The 20,259-nt window shown below is 41.6% G+C and overlaps 2 protein-coding genes across 14 annotated transcripts in view; one reads left to right on the top strand and one right to left on the bottom strand.

The window, feature by feature from the left end:
* trpc1 (transient receptor potential cation channel, subfamily C, member 1) overlaps nucleotides 1–11,217 on the top strand; it is a 42,120-nt gene extending 30,903 nt beyond the window's left edge. For 8 of the 10 annotated variants that reach the window (XM_086021353.1, XM_086021354.1, XM_086021352.1 and 5 more), the window contains 13 exons: nucleotides 44–250; nucleotides 1,348–1,502; nucleotides 2,154–2,255; nucleotides 2,356–2,558; nucleotides 3,009–3,140; nucleotides 3,353–3,548; nucleotides 4,192–4,528; nucleotides 6,668–6,807; nucleotides 7,308–7,457; nucleotides 9,464–9,648; nucleotides 9,713–9,914; nucleotides 10,149–10,343; nucleotides 10,834–11,217. In XM_086021353.1, the coding sequence (XP_085877479.1) occupies nucleotides 44–250; nucleotides 1,348–1,502; nucleotides 2,154–2,255; nucleotides 2,356–2,558; nucleotides 3,009–3,140; nucleotides 3,353–3,548; nucleotides 4,192–4,528; nucleotides 6,668–6,807; nucleotides 7,308–7,457; nucleotides 9,464–9,648; nucleotides 9,713–9,914; nucleotides 10,149–10,343; nucleotides 10,834–11,061 (2,432 nt within the window). In that variant the 3' untranslated portion in view covers nucleotides 11,062–11,217. The remainder of the gene's footprint in view (nucleotides 1–43; nucleotides 251–1,347; nucleotides 1,503–2,153; nucleotides 2,256–2,355; nucleotides 2,559–3,008; nucleotides 3,141–3,352; nucleotides 3,549–4,191; nucleotides 4,529–6,667; nucleotides 6,808–7,307; nucleotides 7,458–9,463; nucleotides 9,649–9,712; nucleotides 9,915–10,148; nucleotides 10,344–10,833) is intronic. The other 2 variants (XM_086021360.1, XM_086021361.1) reach the window with 1 other exon arrangement.
* A 66-nt stretch (nucleotides 11,218–11,283) lies between these two features.
* On the bottom strand, nucleotides 11,284–18,969 carry pcolce2b (procollagen C-endopeptidase enhancer 2b). 4 transcript variants are annotated; one of them, XR_015084483.1, is made up of 9 exons: nucleotides 18,786–18,969; nucleotides 18,611–18,719; nucleotides 17,335–17,590; nucleotides 16,331–16,455; nucleotides 15,995–16,131; nucleotides 15,471–15,638; nucleotides 14,908–14,991; nucleotides 13,249–13,416; nucleotides 11,284–12,537 (listed from the first exon to the last, which is right to left on the bottom strand). XR_015084483.1 is itself a non-coding variant. In XM_086021363.1 (9 exons), the coding sequence occupies exons 1-9, from the start codon at nucleotides 18,863–18,865 to the stop codon at nucleotides 12,407–12,409; spliced, it is 1,278 nt and encodes a 425-aa protein (XP_085877489.1). In that variant the 5' UTR covers nucleotides 18,866–18,969; the 3' UTR covers nucleotides 11,284–12,406. The 4 variants fall into 4 exon arrangements, 2 of the variants coding, with proteins under 2 accessions (XP_085877489.1, XP_085877491.1); XM_086021363.1 differs by having other exon boundaries at nucleotides 11,284–12,561; nucleotides 15,475–15,638; XM_086021365.1 differs by having other exon boundaries at nucleotides 15,475–15,638; nucleotides 18,786–18,967.
* Nucleotides 18,970–20,259: the final 1,290 nt, after the last annotated feature.

Raw genomic sequence — 20,259 nt, 5'->3', positions numbered from 1 at the left:
TTGACATTGTGATGGTCACACCGCGACGCGCTTGCGACAAAAGGTTGCCTGGAGAAACCCCCTCGGCTCCTCTGTAGGGAGGATATGCACGTCAGTGTTTGGCCCTGCTCGCTCTCCGTCGTGATGGCAGCTCTGTACCAGGGCACGGACGCCTCCTCCCCGGATAAATTCCTCGCCCTGAAAGACGTCAGGGAGGTGAAGGAGGAGACCACGCTGGACGAAAAGCTCTTCCTGCTGGCCTGCGAGAAAGGTCTGTGGAAATGCGTGTGCGCGTCTGCGTGCATGCATTGTTTCAAATGTTTTAATGTCATGGGCAAAGGTAATGAAGGTACCCTTAGTTGCCCCATCATGGGACAATTGTGTGGTCCATCGTTTAGTCCAATTTTGCTATTCTCTCCGCCCCTAAATTTGTCTAATAAAAATTATTTAGTTTTGTTGTATTTCCATTAATTTATACCCAAAATTATTCATGTAATTTATTTATCAAGAATAATAATTTCAAAATATATAAATTAGCAATTTAAGGAATTTCATATAATAAAAGTGTGACTTTCAGCTTTTCCAGGTCACGGATCACTTGCATGATGAACTAAATAATAATTGGTTATTTAAAATGTATTATTTATCCCTTGAACTAATGAATTGATTTGTTTGTTAAAAATAATCAAAGAACTTGTCAAACAATTTCACATTTTCACAATTTATTTTCAGTATTTAGTAATTAAAAGGTGTGCCTTGATTTTCGGTTATTTTATTACATGAACTCATTACAGTACATTATTTTGTTGACTTATTGTAAATCATGAAACAAGGTACAATACACCGTTGTACTAAAAGTGTATATTTCTTAAACAAATTAAGGGTTGAAATAAAATGGATTTGTTCTTTTTTTTTATTTGCACATGTCTGCTTTTTCAATTACATATAAAAAAAAATTGGCTACTTATAAACTATAAAATGTGAACATTAGCGTGAGTGTTTAGTTTATTTTTAAGATAAAGCTTTACATACATACAAACAGAATTTTAATCTCATATGTGAATTACCTGTCCTATCTAGACCCTCTCCCCCTCAACCACCACCACCAAAAAAATCATATTGGCCCTTGTGCACAAATGCTTGCCCACCCCTTCCAGAAGAAGCATAAAAAATCAAAGGCATGCGGATAGGACTGTGACAGGCAGGACACAAAACAGCAACCGTGACCATATAAAGTCGCCAAACATGGCCCAGAAACTGGAGCAGCCCTTTGTGGGAGATGTTATTGTAAACAGGACTTACCCCTGAGCCGAGCCCCCAAATGGAAGTGCTGGTCTCTGTCTAGTCGGCGCTTTTTTTGGTCACCAGGTGACTACTACATGGTGAAAAAGCTGCTGGAGGAAAACCGGCACGGCGAGCTCAACGTCAACAGCGTGGACGTGCTGGGCCGCGACGCCGTCACCATCGCCATCGAGAACGAGAACCTTGACATCCTGCAACTTCTGCTCGAGCATGGCTGCCAGGTAGTAAACACACACATGCAGGTCTTCCCATCATGCAGTGCTGTTGTATGGATGGACCAGCGAACAACGAATAGTCTACATAAGTGGTTCTGAGACTTGGGTCCTTTGACTCTTTGATCCTTGAAGCCGTATAGCTTTGGGACACACAAAAAATGCTAAATTATTAAAGTGCACCATTTTAAAAAGTGCATATGGGAACTGTGTGCCAACTAGAAGATAAATAGGGCTGAGGTGAAAGGAAGAATGTAAAGAAAGGATGTAAGGGTATGTGAATAAAAATGGATTTGATGGAAGGAGGGAATGAAGGAAAGAAGGCAGAAAATTAGGTATAAGTGAGGGAAGGATATATTTAAGGATGCATGAATAACGTAGAAAGTAAGGCTGTAAGAAAGGCAGGAAAGAGGCCAGAAAGGAAGGAGGAAAGTAGTAACAAAGAAGCAGACATGTTTCACAGATGGAAGGATGGAATTAAAGATGCAATAATAAAAAAAAAAACAAGTAGCCCTCTATAGTATCACTTGTTTCCAGTCCTGAGACCAAGCTACAAGTCTAGGTTCCAACCCTTGAATTGAGACAACTGTTCCACGCGTAATGCGTACTTCTTCTGGATGCTTTTGTTTTAGTCATCCTTTGAGATTTGCTCCCTTGCAGGCCACTGACGCCCTGCTGGTGGCCATAGACTCCGAAGTGGTGGGGGCAGTGGACATTCTCCTCAACCACAGACCAAGGCGCGCATCCAAGCCGTCCATCGCTGTGAGTCACCGTACAACAAGAATAATGTTATAACTGTTATAATAAAAAATAGCAGTCCGCCACTGATCACGTTTCCATTCCACTCCTTTGTCGATTGTAGAAACTGATGCAGCGGATCCAGAATCCCGAGTATTCCACCACCATGGACGTGGCTCCGGTCATCTTGGCGGCGCACAGGAACAATTACGAGATCCTGACCATGCTGCTGAAGCAGGACATCTCGCTGCCGCGCCCGCACGCCGTTGGTTGCGAGTGTACACTCTGCAACGCCAAGAACAAGAAGGACAGCTTGCGACATTCCAGGTGCGCCTGGAATTATTCTAGACACCAGTAGTAGAAGAAGGAATAGATTAAGTTAGGCTAACGGTTAATTTATCTGATAACTCACTTCCCAATTGGCTGTTGTGTTGTGTTTCATGTCAAAATCGGAGTTCGGCCAACTCGGTTTGGACCACAAACACATAAGAGTTTGCGACCGTAAATATTGAGCAGGTTTAACATTTGCGATTGCCCTTTTCTGAGCAGGTCAGTTTGGAAAATCATTCTAAAAACACCCCACACCACAGGATAATCGCTCAGGATAATCTCTGAGATACATCCAACGATCATGGCTTGGATTGTAATGGGAAACATTTTCAAATTAGGATCAATTTATTGGTGTGTGTGTCCCACTCTTCAGTGTTTTTACGGGAGCCACAATTTCTAGCTTTCCCAGTTGCCAATCTTATTTTTCCGCCTCTTCTCTGGGGTTAGGTTCCGCTTGGACATCTACCGTTGCCTGGCCAGCCCTTCGCTTATCATGCTGACGGAGGAAGACCCCATCCTCAGGGCCTTCGAGCTGAGCACGGATCTCAAGGAGCTCAGCCTAGTGGAGGTGGAGTTCAGGTGCTTGCTGTTACTCTTCACACAGAGGTGGCAAAAGTACTCTCACGTAGTATAGGAAAAAAGGAAAAATCCTTAACTAAAACAAAAAAAAAGTTCAAAATCCTAAATGAGGCCTATTGACGGGAAATCATATGTTTCCGGATTTGTTTTCACCACCGTTAATGTTCACAAATTCACGTTCCTCCATATCACTGCTGTCCCTACTTGTGCAGGAACGACTACGAGGAGCTGGCCAAGCAGTGCAAGATGTTCGCCAAGGATCTGCTGGCTCAGGCGCGCAACTCCAGAGAGCTGGAGGTCATCCTCAACCACACGTCTAATGAGGATCCCGTGGACAAGCGAGGGCTCCTGGAGGAGCGCATGAACCTCAGCCGCCTCAAACTGGCCATCAAGTACAACCAGAAAGAGGTCAGTCGGGCATGGGTGTTGGCGCAAAAAAATCTCGACCTTCCAGGCTGGAAAATTGGTTGATTTACTGCCGCTAAATTGTAACCAGGGTTTGTTTTGAAAAGTCTGAGTCGTACATAAATTGCTGTCGAAGCGATTCTTGGAAATAGCTTCCTGGGGTGGTAGGTTATCCGGAAGGTTAGGACATGGGCTTCACAGTTCTGAAGTTATGGGTTTTGTATCTGGCTTCTGACTTTCCTATGTAGAGTTTGTTGCTTCTTGTTCTCCTGGTGCTTGGCAGGCACTTATCGAGCATGCCATGTGTGCATTTAAGGCCCCAAGTCAGCAGTAATTTTCCTATGAGCTCATGCAGATCTGCTAATTTTAGCCAAGGTGTGAATCAAGGAGACAGAAAATAGGATTTTGACCTTGGTAAACTGTGTCTGCTGCAATCTTCCTGCTGTCCCGGTGGCTACACCCACTTTCTGTCCTATACGATCTTCCAGAAATTACTATTAAATTCAGACTATAAGCCTTGCATTCACACCTACGGACAATTTAGAGTCTTCACCTAACCTAAGAAACATTGGAATGTGTGAGGAAGCCGGAATACATTCAATGTTTTTATTTTACTTCCCATTATTATCTCGCATGTGTCTTTCAGTTCGTGTCTCAGTCCAACTGTCAGCAGTTTCTCAACACGGTATGGTTCGGCGAGACGGCCAGCTACCGGCGCAAGCACACCTGCCTGAAGATCGCCACAGTGCTGAGCGTGGCCATGCTGTGGCCGCTGCTGTCTGTCTGTTACTTGCTGGTGCCGCGCTCTCGCGTGGGCCAGATCATTCACACACCATTCGTCAAGTTCATTATCCACAGCGCCTCCTACTTCACCTTTCTACTGCTGCTCAACCTCTACTCGCTGGTCTACAATGAAGGCAAAAAGAACACCATGGGCCCCGCACTGGAGATGATAGACTACCTGCTCATCCTCTGGATCATAGGTGAGCTCCAAATGCTATGCGCTCGCATTTTCTAGTAATTGGTCTTTGTTCTCAAGATTGGTTGATTTTGGAAGGTCTCAATGTAATTTGGGAATAGACTGCACTCTAAATTGGATTTAGACATACTTTAAGGGAGTCACGAACAAAATTGCAGTGATTGTTTTCTTTATTTGTGAATATATTGACTGTGAATGGATCAAACCACTCCTGTCAATCAGTTAAGTCATTATGTACATTTCAACAAATGTCATTTTGTGAGCCTTAACTTGGTCTTAACCTGCCTTGGTCTTGGTCTCGATTCGTTATCAACCCCTCAAAGTCTCATTCATGACTTGGTGATGACGCCTCAAAGATTTAGTCTTGACTTGGTTTCAATCCATCAAAGTCTTGGTCGTGACATAGTGTTGGCACCTCAATATCTTGGTGTTGACTTGATTTTTGTGTCTTCAAGTCTCTGTCTTGAATTGGTATGAACTCCTAAAATATTGATCTTGACTTGGTGTCGGCACCTTGAAATGTCAGCTCGCCTTGTTCTTATATTTGTGTATCCTTCAAATGTTTATCTTGATTTGGTCTCAACTCTCAAGCCCTCAAAATCTTGGTCTTGACATGTTTCCAACCCTTAAAAAAGTCTTAGTCTTGATTCATTCTCAGCACCTCAAAGACTCAGTCTCAGTTTCAACTATTTAAATCTACAACAATGCCTTCAAATCTTAGTTTTCATTCAATCTATGTTGTAAACTGTCTTGGTGTTGACTTCAACCTCTTTTGGTCTTATTCTTGACTCAGTATCAACCCTTCAAAGTCTTGGTTTTTACTGGGTGGTGGAGCCTAAAGTCTTAGACTTGATTTGGTCTCAGCCCCTCAAAGACTCGATGTCTTTATTTGGTGTCAGAGCTTCAAAGTCTTGGTCTTGACTTGACCACGGTTTCTGTGGTCTTGACTCAAACACCAGCCTGCTCATTTCACGCTAATGCTCTCCTGTTATTGTATGTCCAACTATTGATCCTTTTGAATGATGGGGAATGATGCCAATCATATCCTTTAATGTTATGTCCAATATTTCCTTGTAGGGGATAAATGAGACGTTTGTGTTATGGGCCTGACTCCAGTCCAACAGGCCTATGCTGTGTCCATAATGCTATCAGGCGTGTACACAACAAACAGCCATCTTGATGCTTAACGACAAAGAGCCTGCTTTCACCAACTCAACATCCGCTCTCGACTGGCCGGGCGTTGACACAGGCTCAAGCTCACGTGAGGATGCAGAGAATCTGTGTCCGCTGCCAAGAAACCATTAGCGCCGTGGTTGAGTTGCTGGAATGGCTCTCTGCCTCCTCGGCCGTGATAGTTTGACTCATGCTTGCAGCACCCTGCAGCAGTCAGGCGGCAGCTCATTGGTCGGCGAGTCGTAACTCACCGCAGTAAGAACCCCTGACGGCTTTTCCAATGTAAGCTATTTAGTTTGTGTTTTGTGATACAGCTGTACACCAGGGGCGGGCAATCCTTTGTCTTTAAAATGGACAGTTGGGACCTGCGTCTTTCATAAATACGGTTAAAAAAGAATGGAAAAGTCATATAAAAATGTGTTATGAAATATAGAAAATTGTTTATTTGAATAACGATAAATTATCATTTAATTGTCTTATCTATAATTGATTTAATATGCTTCTGCTGGTATCAAAGAAGAATTTGTATATACAAACACACGTTCTAAGTGTGTGAACTGGTGCCAAAAGTTCATCCATGTGTCATATGCAGTATGTGCTTTCTATTGTTATGCCTCCCCCCATTGCTTTTCATCATTCCCCGCTGCTCTCTGCATTTCCTTTCCCCCCCGGGTCACATGCTACTGCCTTAATGGGCTAATCAGATGCAGCACGCACATGCGTGCATGTGTCAGTGAGCCCACTATGGGTGTGTGTGCACTTCCACTTTCCTTAAAAGCAGACAAAATAAAGCTTTGGTTCCTCAATTGATTGGCAGAAAATGGACTGTGTATGTGGAACAATGGCAGAAGTGTACAAGCATCCACATTGAGTTTCCTGGAGATAAAATTCCACTTTAACACTAGTGCCAGGAGAAAAGCCTAATTTGTCCAGGTTGTATCCTCACCCCAAAATTTCCTGTGTCGTATAGGAATGGTGTGGTCGGACGTGAAGCGTCTTTGGTATGAGGGGCTGGAAGACTTTCTGGATGAGTCGAGGAACCAGCTGAGCTTTGTGATGAATTCCCTTTACCTGGCTACCTTCGCCCTCAAGATAGTTGCTAACAGCAAGGTACGCACATACACACGGGGACATGCATTTGTTTCACATTTTAAAACAGTTCCCATGTGTTATAGTAACCTGTCTGTGACATGCTTTTGTGAAAATACATCAAGGATCAAGAATTTTAGCACTTGTCATTTTAGTTTATGTCTTGCTGAAATCATGAGAGTGAGTCAGCACTCATCCAGGACAAAAATACTGTCTGGTTTTTTAAACAGTCTTGACCTAGGCAAAGCCTGAGCTTTGGTACCCTTAGAGGCTTGGCAGACTGAGTGTACATGTTCCAAACTGTCTTTCAAAATTAAATACAGTACATTTGGAAAAAAATAAGTTTCCATAACATGTCCCTTTTAAGAGTTCAATCCTTGATTATCCGAGTTATTTTTATTTATTTTTTGTTGGTTCTGGATGGATCCCGAATGAGGGTGCATTCCGAGTTTAAAAGCTTTGATTACACCCTTGAAAAAAAACTGAAGAATTTTTAAAAAAATGTTTGGTTTCATTCGCAGTTCAAGAATGTTGGGGACATCGAGAGGAAGAACTGGGATGCTTTCCATCCCATCCTGGTGGCTGAGGGCCTGTTCGCCTTTGCCAACGTCCTCAGCTATCTGCGCCTCTTCTTCATGTACACCACCAGCTCCATCCTGGGCCCGCTGCAGGTAGGAGAGTCACATTACTTAGTCTGAAATAGGCGATGGTGCGTGGGATGCAGCGATGGATGCGCGAAGCACATCTGTGAAAGAACAGCTCTGGAAAAAAAGTGTTATGTCATCAAGCGAAAAGGCCTCTTGAAACATCTCAAATCTGAAAATGCGCTTTTTAACGCCCACGGTGGAAGTGAACACTACAAACAAAACAAAAATGCCAGCAATGAAGCAGAAATTAATGTTTTTTATTAAACATATGCAGTACTATGTTCTTTTTTCTTGTGAATTACAGCTTGTACATACTTGCCTTTTAATTACATCAGAGAGAGAAAAGTGTGCAACTTCTGTTCAGACGTTCTCAGGTGCTCCCGGCAAGTCAGACCACCATGTTTGAGGTCGTCTTATAAAACAGCCAGAGCCAGACAATGTTTAATTAGCGCCCTCCGCCTTCTCACTGTTCCACTCACCTCGCCCCCAAGCCCCCGTTCAGTCATTGTGACATCACTGTCTGTCTGGGCCAAATGGAAAAATGATTAGCGTTGCGAGTGCATGAGATGGATGCCCACGCCTTTCCACATGTGTGAGTCAGTAGGTGCTGTGAAGGTTTTCTCTCATTTTGTCAGTTTTTCATTCTGTCAATATCACCTACTAAGGTTGGAAAGTGTGAGTGAGTGTGCATAATTCTGATCTGTTACCTGGAGACATCCACGCACAAGGCGAACATGCAAATTTCACAAGGGAAAGTTGGAGCAAATTCAAACCCAGAACCTTAAGTTAAATGTGTTAACCGCTAGGAAAACCTGCTGCCCTGATCATTTGCATATTTACCTTTCAAATTAGTTGTTAAAATGGTTGGAGGTACAGGAATATATGAAAAAAAATGTCAAGGTGCCTGGCTTTGAACTGCTACATTTGGATCATATGATCTTTAAAAATAGAGTTGGTTGACATGTTTAAAAAAGTTAAACAGGAGGTACAGAGGGTACCGAGGTCCCGAGCCACGGCATTCCGCTTGTGTTTGTACAGTTTTCACGTCGGCCAAGGCCAGACGAGCCGCCGCAGCTCCCAAATTAGACGCACCCAAAGTGGCGTAACACACTGAGGAAATTTCAGTGACATGGGAATGGATCACCCTCATAGATGAGCTTTTTGTCAAAACGAGCTAAGCAAACAGTGCGCCGGCGCGTTCCCCTTGAGAGACGCAGTGGTTTTCATTCACACTGGAAACTTGTTCTGACCTTCCTGCAGCATCTGTCAGTCCTCGCAAACAGATAGCCCCCCCTCAAGGTCTTTAAATATTTGGCCTAAAAATAAGTGGTCTGTCATCTTTCCCACTCACTGTTATTTTTTCCACTTTTCCCTATAGGTAGGGAGATGACCCTTTTCCCACCCAACCAGGGTTTATTACCCAAATTGGAACATGGTGGAAGCATATTTCTATAAAATAAACATAAATCACACTTGGAAGAAAAATGCCCTAGTAACATATGTCAACAGCAGTATGAATAATGTACAGTATGAGGGCCAAGAAACCATATGAACAAGATATGATGGATGATCGAGGTATTGTTAAGTCTTGAGACTTGTTGTACTCTGCAAAGGATCATCGTTCATGGAAAAAGGAATGTTCCAAGAAAAAAACAGACCGTACGATCATGCGGTTCAGGGAAAGACAACGTTGGATGACTGGCAAATAACCCTGTGGTGGTGAGTTTGTTGTCCTTGCCTAACAGGCGGCCAGGGATGACCTACATGGACTGTGACATAGGCCCTTCATACATAAGAAAGTGGTTAATCCAGGGAAAAGAGGCGGTATGATTTTAGCAGCCTCATGGAACAAAGGCCCTAAAAACTGAAAAACATGAGGGATGATTCCGGATGCAGAATAAAGGAAATTAGAACTGTAAGACCCTCGTAAAGGTAAACCGTAAATGGTAAGAACATGGGCCTGGGCTCGTAAACTTCACGTAAATGTCCTCTCTGTCTCTTTATTGACATTAAAAAACATTTCTCGCCAGATCTCCATGGGTCAGATGCTGCAGGAGTTCGGCAAGTTTCTGGGCCTTTTCTTGCTCGTCTTGTTCTCCTTCACCATCGGACTCACCCAACTCTACGGGAAGGACCAGAAAGACCCAGACAAGAGTCCGCCCAGCGACTGCCAGGGCATTTTCTGCCAGCAGCAGAGCAATGACGCGTTCCACACGTACGTCTAGACTTCGCTCGATTTGAATGCTTGAGAGAAGATTGATGTTGTTCTCTTCTGGCAGGTTTATGGGCACCTGCTATGCCCTCTTCTGGTATATCTTCTCGTTGGCTCATGTGGCGCTCTTCGTCACCCGCATCAGCTACACAGAAGAACTGCGCTCCTTTGTGGGCGCCCTGATTATAGGCACCTACAACATCGTGGTGGTCATTGTGCTGACCAAGCTGCTGGTGGCCATGCTCCATAAAAGCTTCAGACAAATTGCTGTGAGTGTTCCATTTGCTTTCACGTCAACCCCGTTACCTTTATGAAGTGTATTGAGGTTTCAAATTAAGATTTCAAGACAAATTTGGGGTTTGGAGTTTGGATTTCCAATTAGCGTTTCCAGCCAGAGTTAGTTACTTTATACTACTATTATTATTATTATTATTATTATTATTATTATTATTATTATTATTATTATCTTTATTATTATCTATCTTGATGTGATTGTTTGATAGAATCACGAAGACAAGGAGTGGAAGTTTGCCAGGGCCAAACTGTGGCTGAGCTATTTCGATGACAAGTGCACGATGCCACCCCCGTTCAACATCCTGCCCTCGCCCAAGACCGTCTGCTACCTGCTCACTAGTATGAGCAAGTGGATCTGCTCGCACACCTCCAAGGGACGAGTCAAGCGACAAAACAGCTTGAAGGTGAGAACAATGGCTCATGTTGTGTCAAGTCTACAGTGGAGGTCTACCTCTTGACTTTGTGCTCTTCTTGTCAAACATAGCAAAATAGACATATTAACTGTTTTTAAATAGAAAAATAGCACTCGAGACTTCAACAAGTAGTGCGATTTCATGCTGTCGTTTTGTGGCCCCTTCCTGTGTGTGTATCTTAGCCACTAGGGGGCTGTATAATACATGCATAAGAATATACCTGAAGAAGACTGAAAATAATTGTCCACTATTTGCCAAATTGCTGCTTGTTATGGAAAAAGTCGTAATTTCATCGTAAGTCAAGGTACTGCCATATATTATACGGCGGCTAGCACAAGACGCTAACATGGCAGTCTACATCTTTTGTAATTCAAGCCTGAGTCAGGTTTTCTAGCAAAGGTAAAGGCTTTAAAAGTTAGGTTTTTAACATTGTGCTTGAGTTCAAACGAAGCGATCACGTACAGTTTGCTCTCCCGCGCAGGAGTGGAAGAACCTGAAACAAAAGCGTGACGAGAACTACCAGAAGATCATGTGCTGCCTGGTGCACCGCTACCTGACATCCACGCGGCAGAAGATGCAGAGCACAGACCAGGCCACCGTGGAGAACCTCAACGACCTGCGCCAGGACCTGTCCAAGTTCCGCAACGAGATGCGGGACCTGCTGGGCTTCCGTACCTCCAAATATGCCATGTTCTACCCCAGGAACTAAAGCCTTTTACATTTCCTCTCCATCTCCTGATATTCGTTTTATTCTATAAGAGGAAAACACAAACTGACTGACTGAGGCGAACTAGAAACAATATCCATGTAGTCTCACGTTTTTGTAAAGACAGAAATATTAATAAATATTTATGCAAACATTTCACCACGTGGTGCAATGTTTTTGCTCCTCCAAAAAAAAAAGACATTTTGAAGTCAAATTATTGTAGAACTTTTATTAGGGAGCATGACAATAATAAAATATAAATAATATTCACAAATTTTCGTTGTCATCGTTTAGCTCTCTATTGAAAAGCAATACATTAAGGGTAAAAGTCATAGAGTAATACACAGTTCATACAATATGTATCAAATATTGCACAGTTTACAAAAAAATATCTATATAAATTTGGGGCTTTAAAACGTTGATCAAATTTCCCAGACCCATAGGGTACAGAGTGTTGGGGCCGCCCTGAAGAGAAGAGAAATAATTACACTAAAAGATTGATATTACGAGAATAAAGTTGTATTTTTTTAGAAAAGAAGTCTATATATTTTGAGAAAAGGTGTATAATTTAGAGGTGAGTTACACACTGTATTTTTTGGGAGGGAAAAGTCTATTTTCCAAATGGTATATTTTCCCATTAAAAAAAGTTGTCTATTTTCAAGAATTCAATCATGAGATTAAGTAGTTGTATATATTCAAGAAAAAAATGCATGTATTTTTTATTTAAAGGAATATATTTTCAAGAAGGAAGTAACACCTTGACGAGAATAGCTGTATGTTTTCCAAATTAAAAGTCATAATTTTAAGATTTAGGATTTAATATTACAAAGATAAAATGATATACTGATTACTGATTGATTTTATTCTCGTAAAACGATGACTTATTATAATATTTTTACTCTTTTACTTTTCAGTGCAGCTCTAATGCTCCTTCATATTCTTTATGAGACCAGCAAATTATAGTCAGGAAAAATCAGACTTAGTTGTTTAAAATCACATGACATCATTTAAATGTTTTTTTTTTTCTTTGTTTATTCATTAGTCCATTCAAATACTTTGGGAATCATTTTAACAGCAGTGAAAAAAAAATCTTATATTAACTCTTTAATTAATTTAATAGTTAAACATCTGTAAAACATATTTATATTTTTCATTTTATAATAACATTTTTGCATATATTACTCTCACTTTAATGAGTAGAATTTAAATCGCTGATTGTCACCAATTTAGATGTATGTACTGTATTATTTGCGATTATAGATTAGCTCAAAGTATAATGCATAGCGAATGAATCCTAATTGTAGCAATGTGTTGCTCAGGTATCTGTCGTTTCACGCGGCTCCGCCCCTCAGCAGCGCTTGTTCTTCAGCACGCTGAGCGCCTTCTGGTTCTTGGTCTTGAAGGCCAGCACGAAGTGGTGGGGGCCCACCTTGCCGCGGCCCTCCTCGTCCACATGGCCCATGAAGATGTAGTTCAAGCCTGGTGAGGTCACACACAGAGAGCCTGAATGCGGCGGCGGAACGACGGAGACATTCAGGAGGGAGGGGGAGGGGGGAGGCCACGCGTGAGAATCTGCTCCACTTCCACACAGGTACTTTACTCTGTATTATACACTACTGACAAAAATTTCAAGGCTTTCAGGATGAACTTTGAAATGCATTATAATGTTTACTAGTCAACTTCATTGCACTTTACTTCCTTCTCTAACTGTTTGGTTGTCCAATGTTATTTTTGCAAAATACGTCACTCTCCAACAAGGAGGATCTTTAATGCTGTAAACATACAAAGACTGAGAACTATGTAGTAGTCAGTTGTTCAGATATAGACAGGCTGGGTGAACATCCCCTATGGGTGTGATGCATCGCTATCATGTCAAAGCCAAAAGGTAAGCAAAGCTGCATTGAGTTTTGTGAGATTACAATGATCTAGTAGCTTTAGCTTCTGATAAGCGGCGATATACGTTTTTAATGGTTCGCTGAAATTGTGGACACGGTGGCCGGGGTTTTTGGTGATGTATCTCTGTCAAGTGCTGCCTCCTTGAGTGAAAATGATTTTATTGTCTTTTCAGGGTACACGCACTAAGTAGAACTAAATGCATAATATTTGTCTATTTAAATGTTTGACGATATGAGATGATATCCAAAAGAACGCCAGGTTCAGCTAACGTTGCTAACAGATAGCGGCACTCACCTCTCCTGATGAATGGGCACTTCTTACACAGGATGACCATCTTGGTGCTCATCGTCTTCCCCGCCTGCTGGATGGCCAGGTTGCCTTCCTTGTACACGTTAATGATGGACACGGTGGCGTGTACGCTCCCGCCACGCGTCACCGCCGAGATGACCGTGCCGGTGATCACTAGACACACATTCACGCAGCAGACGAAAATGTAAAGCAAAGTAAGTAAGTAAAATAATAATCCGATTTTTTCTCAAATATTCTGTCGTAAAAACAGTGGATAATAATAACTGTCCTTCAAAATACAAAAAAGGTTAAAGCTAGCAGCCCCTACAAGCTGACGCGCGATAGAAACAATTAAGGGCTCATTTGAAGAGCTATGGCATTTCACTCGTGGAGGCAGCACTTCAACACGAGGCCATCAAATGTCACTCGCTAATTAATGTGTCTGAATTGTGCATGTGGTGCATGCAACACAAATACCCAGGTTGAAAACAAGCATCCAAATATGTGCCGGTTATCAGACGCTAGCTGCTAATTTGTGCTAAAGCCGCAGCTTGTTTTATTTTGATAGTGCTTCGCCTGAAAAGCAAATTATGTTTTGACTCGCGGAGGCTGCACTTCATCACCGAATACACTTGTTAATGAGTGTGGATGATTTTTGCACGTGGCACATGCAGCAAAAAAAAAAACCTTCAGCTTTAACATGATAGTGCTTTGCTTCAAAATGGCGAATCTTTCTTTAGCCCAGCTGCCTAGTCATGGGCGGGAAACTCGCCAGATGAGCCGAATTGTGACATCACAACTGTCTCACTCAAAGGCACATTTTCGCAAATGGGCAGCTAATAAAAAAGACTTATTTGGTTAATTTCACACTTGATCGGCGGGCAGGTACTACAGGGAGCCAACTATTTGGATACTTAAAAAGCAAATCTTCCATAATTATGCACCCTTTAATATTTTGGGTTTCCACCCTAGCCTGAGGTGCCCGCCACATTCCACACCAAGCACGTGCCCCATGCCAGTCCTCCTCCTCTTTTTGGGAATGCCAAGCAAATCGAGTCATGTGGTAAATATCCCATAGAGGTAAACACCACGGCGTGAATACACATCATTTATCAAGGCTTAACTCCACTGGAGCGCTTTCACTGTACTGTATCCTGACTGTACGCTCTTCTCAGCTTCCTCTCAAGGACGCCTTTGAGAGGCCTATCAAGAGGGCTATGACTTCATAAATAGAATAATTCCGTTGAGAAGGATGTAGAAAGGCACGTTTGATCACAAGGTGTTCACAGTTGTTATCGTTGCCCTTTTGTTTTTTTGGCCGGGAAACCAAATGCATGTACACAGATAGTTGCTCAACAATTACTATACTTAAACAAAAGTAATAAAATTGGCAAAAAAGTGAGGCGTTTAGATAGATAAGTGTAAATTCAACACAATATCATAACAGTTAGAACGAATATTGAAAAGTAGGCTACAGAAAAAAAGCTTTAGTTAAACATTTTAGAACTCTCAAATTGTGTATTTTGTATTACAAAAGTGAAAAAAAAGTCTTTATTTTCACTAACGAATTGATTGATAAAAGCAAAAAAAAAAAAAAAGGTATTTAGAAAGGAATCCTAAACATAAGGAAAAGAAACTGGAAGGATACGTTGCTGACAGCCTCACCAAAGTTGCTGGAGCAGAAGTTGCTCTCGAGTGTGCCTCGTCGTTTGCACTTCTGCCGGCACAAAGCCACGGAGTACTTGAGTGCTGCAAACAAACAAACATGCGCACGCACACACACAAAAATAATACATTGTAATTTAGCAGATTATTTTGTGAAACATCAATCTGTCTGTTGCAGAAAAATGCCATGTCCCATGCCACCCCGGCACGCCCCGCCCCTTAAAGACACACAGATACTACAACATGTACAGTATGTTCACATTTCATTAAAACATTTTTTTTATATAAATTCACTCCTGAAATGTAGCTTCTTAGGATTTATTAAATGCCCTGTTTTTATTTTCCATGGAGGAAAACACAATACTTGAAAACGCTGTTTAAATTTTGTTCTTGCTGTAGTGGAAAAAAAGATTGGCCAACCGCAATGATCTAATGGCAAAATAACAGGCTTACGCCAGTGGAGGGGGGAAAATAAGCGTGGGTGGTTCTTTTTGTCTGCCAAAGGCTCACTAGTGTGCGGCAATGTTGTCGTATTCACCGAGTTGTAAGATGAATGTTGCTACCTACGTATGGGCCTGGTAGTGACCGGCTGTGTGGTGGTTGGCGGCGCCGTTGTGGTGACGGAGAACTTCTTGGGGCGGAACTTGTAGTGCCCGATGAAGCCGTCCGCGGTCAGGCTGAGGTCCGACAGGAACTGCACGAGGAGCTGGTTCCCCTCCGAAAACACGGGCCTGCGATGTCGCGATGGGATGGAATGAGAATTAAGAGACGGGATGGTTCACTCTTTGAATACTCACCCATACCGAGTACCGATACCTCTGGTACTTTTGATTTATAAAATTTCAATGAAACAAAATTACAAAAAAATTGTGAACAAAGACCATTTTATCTGACGCAGATGATGATTCGCTAATGTGTCAAATTGCCGCAGTATAGTGTCAACTATTGCCAAGGAGGACTTACTCAATGTCAGATTCTTTTTACCTTAAGCATCGGTGGCTGGTATTGGCATCAGCTCGATACCGATACCATGTATCGGTAATGCTGGGATGAGATGGAATAAAAATGAGGAAGTGGTGAGACCTACGCAGGGGGGCTGTCTCCGCAGTACTTCCCGATCCTCCTGGCATCATTGATCTCTCCGCCGTTGAAAATGGAGACGTGGTCGTAGCGGCAGTAGTTATCTCGCTCCACGTCAAACTTCTCGAACTTGACTTCAATGATCTGCAGCAATGGGGGGGGGGGGGGGGGGGATGGGAGAGTCTTTAATCAAGCAGCCGCTTCAAACAAGACGATTGAAGGGTACCAGTGCAATTTGTGGGATGACGCAACTGTCTCCCATTACATGCGGAGCCTTGTGTACTTGTCTCCGAAAATGCTTGATATGTTTACAGGACAAAAGATTCTCTAAAAAGCTCCTTACCTGGTTCTTTGGTGCCACTATGTGCCAGGAGCAGGTGACACCGGCGGGGTAGTCCCTGTCGGGCCAGTTGGGAGTTTTGAACGTTCCAGAAGGTTTGTCCAGTCGGCCCCCACAGTATTGATCCCCTGTTGAGTCGATAGCGATGTCACTTATGGGACTATGTCATTCTTTTGTTCCTGTATAGTTCAATGGCATGTAGATAAGCACTTTTTTTTATATTATATGGCACAATAATTTATTACAAATGATTTTGCAGACCCTAAAACTATGGCTCAGTGATCCCAATTTGGGAATCAGAATTTGCACAAAAAATTTGTTATTGCTGGGTTTTCGCAACATGTAACTGATTTCGAAAGCCACTTAGCCATGTTGGAAAAAGAGCAAGTCATAATTGAACCCTGTGATGGCGATTTGTAGAATGCCAACAACCTCTCTGCAACTATCCACCATGTCAGAGCCAGGCCAGCTGTCCGTCTTACAGTTGCTCTGGTACAAGGAACCAGCTATTAAAATTCCTCTTGGATAGCAAACCAGACTTTGCTACCCTGCAGAGAGGAAAAGGCTGTCTGACCATGTGTTGTCCTCTGCGGGTGGGGGTGGGGGTGGGGGGTTTGGGCTCAGCATAAATGCCAGAGAAATTTCACATCCGGCTGAGAGAAAATGTTGCTTGTTGTTGTGCAAGCAGGGCAGCCTTACGACCAGATTGTTGAGCATTACAATCTTCTGCTTGAAGCCTTAGAACATCCGCAAGTTGGTCCGGCTAAAGTGTTATCACTCGCTGAAGCATCTGAAAACTTGTGCCAGGTGGCAATCTTACACCGCTGATACAATGTCAATTGGCAAGCCATCGGCAATGCAATGACAATGTTTACAAAAACTGCCAAGCCGAAGCTGTCAAATGCTGACGCCCGTACGTCCGTCCGAATAATACAAAAGCGGAAAAAAAGAAGTGTACGGTGACTTTTGGGTAATCTTGTACTGTACGTAAAAAAATAAACGCCTACCTCTCTCGTGCGGCTGCGCAGCAGAGAAAACAGACAGGAAGCCGCTGCCGGCCGTGTTGGCATCCGACACCATCTGCAGCGTCATCTTGTTGCTTGTGGAGACCAGCGCCCCCGGTTTGAACGTACCACAAAAGCGGCCGAGTCGCTGCCCGTTGCCGTGACCGCTGTACACATCCACGTAGTCGTAGCGACACAGGCTGTCGTTCTCCAAGTCGAGGAAGCGGAACGACAGCACCACCACTTTGCCCTCCGGGACCTGCAGGGGGCGTTGCGGATACATTACTATTGTTATATAGTGGGCCCTCGGTTTACGATGGTCCCGAAATATTGAGATTACAAACGGCGTGAAATGAAGTAGTTTGCTCAGCAACGTAAGAAACTATGCGGCACAAGAAACTATGCTCAGTTACCACCGTATTTTCTGTTTTCATTCATTTGTTTACTATTTATGAGGTTACTACTGCCTTAGCATAGGTTAGTGACAGACTACGGCATTAGGGTTAACAACAAAATACGAGAACATAACCGTTATGTTGTCGTATTTAAGGAACTTCGTCAACTTGAATTATGACAGCATTAATCCTCTCAAATTGTTGCTATCTGATGATAAATGTGTGTTGCCTTAAAATATTGAGTTTGTTTTTACTTTTTTAACCCGCAAAACAAATCAGCACATTTTTAAATGAAAATAAAAATGCAACTTGCCGGATATGTGGCCACACATGAATCATATTCATATTTAATTATCAAAACATAAACAATATAAATCAATTATGATCTTCTATAATAACAGTACTGTAATGATTTGAATAATTTATTAAAAATATATATGATTATTATTATTTTATTTATTGTCCCTACAGTACAAAAGTACATTTCAATAAATTAGAATATGGTAGAAAAGCTCATTTCAGTCCTTGTACAATATGTATAGATTCATTAATGTATGTTGCCTGAGCAGGTTTTCATTATGCCTGATCACGTAGGATTTCATTAAAGAACTGTGCGCACCATACAAATGATGTCAAAGGATGTAAAATTATTAACAGTAATAATGATTACATTATAATATATCAGAGACATAATATACTGTATGTATTATAATTATACTGCATGTGTAAGATTAAAAAAACATAAATCCATTTTAAATATATTTATCATAACAAGTATCTATGTAAACGTGATGAATATGTCATGTATTTCGGTCATTGTTATGGTCACTAATTGTCCATCACAGACTCAGCGAGCAATATAACTACTCAAATTGCTTACTTACTGTGATCCTCCACACGCATTTAGTATTTGGGGGGTAAACTCCTGGGTACCCCTGACTCCCAATTATTCCAGATTGCCCAGTGATGTTTCCCCCACACGTAAAAGAGGGTCTGGAAAACAAGAATGAAGAATACATCATCTGCACAGTAGTCAACAATAGTCTGTATGCAGTTTACCTTCTCTGGGACTGCGCGCTACAGACTTGGGCGAGGAGGGCGAGACACCACGCGCAAACCAGCCCGCACACTCTCCACATTGTCGGCCTGACTCGAGCGGGCTGCTCGCCTGCTGCTTCAAAGTAAGTGGGAGTTCCTGCAGGAGCGAGTTTGCAGTCTGAACCAGATGAATGTAGCGTTTGTTTCAATGGAAGGGGAGGAGGGGACGTGGGGGGAAGAAGAGGAGGGGAAAGAAAGCACTGGGAGGTATTAGGACTTTTTTTTTAGTATTGCCGAAACATTGATTATCATGTTAACATTTAGCATACATTATATAGAACACTGACAGTGTGCAGACAGCATCATAAATGGACATGTTCCATCGCTAAATGTATACTGTAGTACATGTCGTCGTGAACGCCACTACTTGGTGAGATTGTGGTACTACACTTACACGTCAGCGCCAAGCAGAAACCACGTTTTAAATGGTCAATTATACAAAACGCTTGTTTTTTGGCCTTTGACATAGAAAAGGAAAAACAGAAGCAAATACAATGGGACTGCTTTCACTAAGATGAATGTATTTTTATACAGTCCATTATGTTCTCAACCTCCCTTACTTACCATTGTTGATTTGTTTTGTTGTAGGCATTTTTTTCCAACAAAAAAGGAGGACTCACGCATTTTTACGGGAATACACTTGTAAGCTATTCCTGTAATTGAATAGAGCTTTTATATTTATACTAAATCTCCATGCATGCATGAACAATTATGTATTTTTTAAACGACCAAAAAGACATGAAATGTTCGTAATTGTTCAAAATGTTCAAGTTGGCAAGCCCTGATTATTTTGTAACATGTTTCATTTCTGTAATTACATGTAGTTATTTATTGCTAATAATATAACATTGTATACCAAACTCGAAGTGGCTTTATTTTGGAGTATATTGCAATAAGTTCAATCAAGAAACTTATTAAAGGTTTGTGAGAATCTTTTTTACCACGATTCATGTTCTTTGTTTTATGTTATTAATTGACCATACTATTAATAATATGATAATATTAATAATTAAATCATGTGTTTTTATGATTATTTTTTATTATTACTTGATTAATCGATAATTGATATAAACTGTGTGTAGTGTTAAGTTATGCATAATACTGTATAAATATAATTAGTCGTTTTTGCTATCTACAGTATGTATATATATATATATATATTCAAATGATATATATATCACAAATATGACTATATCAATACAAATAAACTATAAAATTGTATAGTTTGTACCCTGAAATTAGTAGTGGCATTTTATATGATTTACATATGTACATTATTTGTATTGTATCATTTATGCATCCATCCATGATCGATACCGCTTATCCTAACAAGGGTCGCGGATTGTATCATTTATATTATTTGTATGAATTTATTTGCTTTATTTTTGTAATTGTTGTTCTGATTTCGAATATAAAATAGTCAAATTCCAAATGT

This window comes from Filicampus tigris, chromosome 21 (genome assembly GCF_054856515.1).
Source record: "Filicampus tigris isolate MCC_2025a chromosome 21, RoL_Ftig_1.0, whole genome shotgun sequence".
Taxonomy (NCBI): Eukaryota; Metazoa; Chordata; class Actinopteri; order Syngnathiformes; family Syngnathidae; genus Filicampus; species Filicampus tigris.
Note: the sequence above shows the minus strand (reverse complement) of the source record. Positions and strands in the feature narration are given on the sequence as shown.